The sequence below is a fragment of the Cariama cristata genome, unplaced genomic scaffold (assembly GCF_000690535.1).
Source record: "Cariama cristata isolate BGI_N322 unplaced genomic scaffold, ASM69053v1 scaffold28801, whole genome shotgun sequence".
NCBI lineage: Eukaryota > Metazoa > Chordata > Aves > Cariamiformes > Cariamidae > Cariama > Cariama cristata.
In genome coordinates, this window is record NW_009600308.1 from 4,213 (window position 1) to 8,489 (window position 4,277).

The 4,277-nt window shown below is 55.1% G+C and overlaps 1 protein-coding gene across 1 annotated transcript in view; it reads right to left on the reverse strand.

Moving 5' to 3' along the window:
* LMAN2L (lectin, mannose-binding 2-like) overlaps positions 1-3,188 on the reverse strand; it is a gene marked incomplete at its 5' end in the record, with an annotated part of 5,367 nt that extends 2,179 nt beyond the window's left edge. Inside the window, 5 exons of the mRNA XM_009709994.1 lie at positions 16-130; positions 203-364; positions 723-755; positions 2,371-2,453; positions 3,071-3,188. Of these exons, the coding sequence (XP_009708296.1) occupies positions 16-130; positions 203-364; positions 723-755; positions 2,371-2,453; positions 3,071-3,188 (511 nt within the window). The remainder of the gene's footprint in view (positions 1-15; positions 131-202; positions 365-722; positions 756-2,370; positions 2,454-3,070) is intronic.
* Between the last annotated feature and the right edge of the window lie 1,089 nt (positions 3,189-4,277).

The following is a 4,277-nucleotide window of genomic DNA, read 5'->3' on the forward strand; positions in this document are numbered from 1 at the left end:
ACCCCGGGGCAGTACCTGACAGGTCTCCGGTGACAGAAGAAGTCCCAAAGTAGTACCCGCGGGGCAAGCGCACGCCAGGCACGTCGATGCAGTCTCTCCACTCATGCTTCCCGTCAATATCGATCAACACCTGAGAAAGAAGCAGCTCCCTTAGCCCCCCTGTGGCCCCACTGCCCGCTCTGCCCCGGCCGGCAGCACTCACCGTCAGTCTCCTCTTCACGTAGCGGATCACCAGGAAGGTGTCGTGGTTGAGGTTGCGCACCATAGCTGTGCAGCCCCCCAGCTCCGTCGGTCGCCCGTCCCGGTCGTGGTCGTAGGTGAGAGAGCCGTTGTTCACCATGGCCGAGATGTAGGGGAAGACGCGCTGCAAGGGGGGCAAGGTTGCGGGTGAGTTTCTGCTCCCGCCCCGCCAAAAAAAACGGCGGCCCGTGAACCCCGGGCACACCGCCAGGTCAAGAGCGGTGACAGCCCTATGGACCCCAAGCTCCTTCGCCCCTCAAAAATCTGCCTCACAAGGCAACAGCATGATCCCACTCCATCCCCCAAGCTTCCTCGGGCTCAACCTCAGCTCCCAGATATCCGGGATGGAGAACAGCCCGTTTCCATGCAGCCTCTCCCGCCTCACACAGGGATTTCGAGAGCTTGGAGGAGGGAATTCCTCAACTGTGAGTGAAGGTGAAGCCCGACAACTTGGGAACGGGTACATCAGCAAGGACAAGTACCTGATTTCCCGGGCTGTACCTCCTCTTCTGAGCCTGTCAGTCCAAGGTTAGCGCAAAGCAAGAAAGAGCACAGAAGCAAGACGGTCACAGACCGGAGTTTAGTATTAACCTGCAACCTGGACGCTTCCTACCTAGAGAGCTCAGTGCATTATCGGCTTAGTGGAGACTAAAGCAGAGAAGGGTTTAGGTGTTAGCCCCAAATCCCGGAACACAGGGCAAGGAAACAGCGCCGGTGGGCGAAAGCCACATCAAGTGTTGCCACGTACAGCGTTCCTCCTCCTCGCTGTACAGCGGTTCACTCGCACAAAAGCCAGTGCCCCAACAGGGGACATGACGGCCAGGACAGCTCCCCAGGGACCCAGAACCACCTGCCCCTCTTCCCTCGAGAAGACACTTCTTTTTGTCCTTTTAAAGGTGAAAGAAAGCTGCCATGAACCCACAGGCCATCACAGCGACTGGCCGATCAGCATTTCTCCAGCTCTTCCCTTGTTCGGTGCTTGACCAGAGGAGAGCAGCCCCCTCCAGCTGCAGACTGCACTGGGAAGCCGGACACTTGTGTTCCACTATTTCTTTTAAAAAACACCTGTTGTGCATCCCTTTACCCCAGAAAAGCAGAGCTGCCACCCCACAAATCAAGGGGATCCATCCAACACCACGCTAATCCCCGAGCGCTGCCAGTAACGCGGTTCCAGGAGGCTCGGAAAGGCTTTTACGAGCACAAAGTCCACCCCTGCGCCAGAGTCGCTGCTTTGGGTGTTTGAACAAAAGCCGGTAGTTACTCAATGTTTGCTCAGCAGCTCCAAGGTCAGAGCGCATCCCAACTGCACCCTTTTGTCTCTCTCCCCGGAATGAAGAGGGTCCTGTGGGGCTGTGGGGTTACACCAAGGTCTTGAGGTCAAAACAGTGCCTGTTTTTTAGGGGAAATTGGAATTAAGAAAGGGTCCAGCTTTGTTTTTTGGAGTGATGAAACCGATTCCAGCCTCGGGGTGGGGAGGGCCCGGTTTTAACCGTCTCTGCACGCCCTTCTCCACAGGAACAGACACCAATAAACCTACAAACAACAGAGACATCAGGAACACAAAGGTCTTTAGACGGGCATCTTTCAAAGATGCAGAGCGTGGTCACGCTGCGTCCCTGAGAGCAGCGAAAGCCTCCTGCCAAACAGCTGCCACCAAACAGCCCCGCCGCGCAGGCAGGCCTGAGTTGGCAGCTCACGTACTGCTCTGCTCAAGGTCTGCGAAGACCACGCTCTCGGTAGAGCTTCACCTCAATCGCTACTTGCTGGCAGCCTCCAGAAAGCACAGGAGCTCCCAACGCAGAGATGGTGTCACCAGCTAGTTTTCTCCTGCCCAGAAAGCCTTTCCTTTGGGTAAGGCCAACCACAACACTACCCCGCAGCTTTTGACATCTCTGAAGAGTTATTGCCTCACGAGGAAGAAAAACCAACTACGCAAAGCACGGTGGGGAAAAGCAGTGAAGAGGAAGCAGAGTAATATCCAGTCTCTGATTTAAGAGCTAAAAAAAGACCGCACCTCGCCGATGAAGACCTGCATTCGCGGCAATGCGAGCCATAACCTTGGTGCTGCCCGTGCCACGCTCTGCAGGCAGCCACCAAGCAGCACGGTCCCGTTTATCCTTTCCAGCTCACCTCCTGCTGCTTCTCCTCGTTTGGGTAGGTGTCTACGAACACTCCCAGTCCCAGGAAGTTATCCTTGCTTCCAAAGACAGGTCCTAGAAGGAAGGAGAGGCTCTGAATAAGGGCAGCAAGACCAGGCAGGCGTTGCAAAGGTTTGTTACCCATCTGTTCCTGTTCTCTACGTGTAACGAGGCAGCCTTGAGCAGTTAATCGAGTACACAGAGCCTCCAGGCAGGGAAGTCAGAATATCAAATTAAATCACCTACACTTTGCTGGTCAAGGATCGAGCTTCCTCCGCTGTCTGTTTTTTTAAGGAGCTGACTCCCAGCACAGGAGGCCCCACACTTCCCGTTCACCGCCCATCTCAAGATCAAGGCAAAATAATCCCAAAGCCACCTACCCTCAAGCTGACTCCAGCCTGCCAGGGTCCCCCTAAACCCCCAACCCAGGGTGCCGAGGCTCAGAGCGAGCCTCACGCACGGTGGTTACTCCTTCTTCACCTGCCAGGGCGAAAGAAAAACAGCCCTAAGGCCCCAAAACTCTGCAGTTCCCCAGAGCACGCTGCAATTCCCCACAGCGATTTCCCCAACTGAGCCTTAAGACCAGGAGGGCAAGTCTGGCCAACACACTTCCTCGAGAAGGTGGGACATGCTGTCCGACGCCTTCCCCTCGAGGCACGGCCTCCAGCCCGGCAGCTACCCCGGCGCTCTACCTGGCTGCATGCGATCTTTGGTGTACCAGATGGCAAAGCCGTCTCCGTTCAGGTTTTTCTTGCCTTGCCCATGGATTTTAAAATGCACCTGCATCTCCCAGTCTCGTAGGTAACACGGCTGCAAGAGAAGAAGCAAGGATGTGAAATTACGGTGTTCTTCACGTCAGCACCTGCTGCTTCCCTGCCCAGGAGGGTGAGGGGCCGGCAGGGACGGATCACCACATCCAGCTGCGCCGTCCTCTGCCCATTGCAACAGCCTGAGGCTCCATGTGCCGTCAAACCGCAGAGTGCACTGCCGTTCCCCATTTCCCTTGCCAACAGACAGTGCTGCCCTGTATTTTGGGTGCGAGCAAGAATTAAATCCAAGGGACATCACTAAGCCAAGGGAATTGGTCGTTACCCAAAGCTATAAAATGCCAAGGAACCAATTGATATCACACTATTCTGAAACAACAGCAACTCCAGCAAAATCAGGAACTCACACCTGGGAAAAGGGGAGCAGAAAAAAGCTCAAGGAGCAGCTCCTAATTGCTAACGAGCCAATTATTTCTTGAGCTACCAACAAATTCCCCGCACTAACAGGCACACAACACAGCAAACAGCTTGTAACAGATTCGCTGACACGATGTTGTGAAGCCAGCTGGTGGCTTTCCTTGGAAACCACAACATTTTGTGGGAGCCGCAAACCCAAGCAAAATAAGAAAAAACCCCTCTCTCAATATCTTGTTATCAGTAAAAGTTGAGCATGACAGATCACTTTTGGCCTTGTAGGGCATTTTCCAAACCACTGCAGAGTGGGCTGGATCCTGGGACACAAAAACCCCACCAATTTCAAGACCAAATTGAAATTCAACGGGAATTATCAAGGTTTTAAAGGCAGCCGTGTTGTCTGTCAGGCAAAAAGCTTGGGGTGCAGCAAAACACCTCAGCAGAGCACGGCGCTGGTACACCACGTCAAGCTGCCACTTCTCCGTCCCCGCTGTTGTACCCCCCGGCCACCCGGCCACTTCACTGGCCCCGCTCCGAGATGTGGGCATGGCAAAGGGGGCAGCGTGTGTGCCCCGGCCACAGTGGTCCCAAGACAGACCCCAAGCTGGTCAGCACAGGCACCCCAAATTCACACGGGGGACTCAGCTCTCGCAGGAATTGCCACACCAAAGGCTCAAGCTGAAGTGCCGCTGGTAGCTCCAGCCCAAAGCCCCCCAGC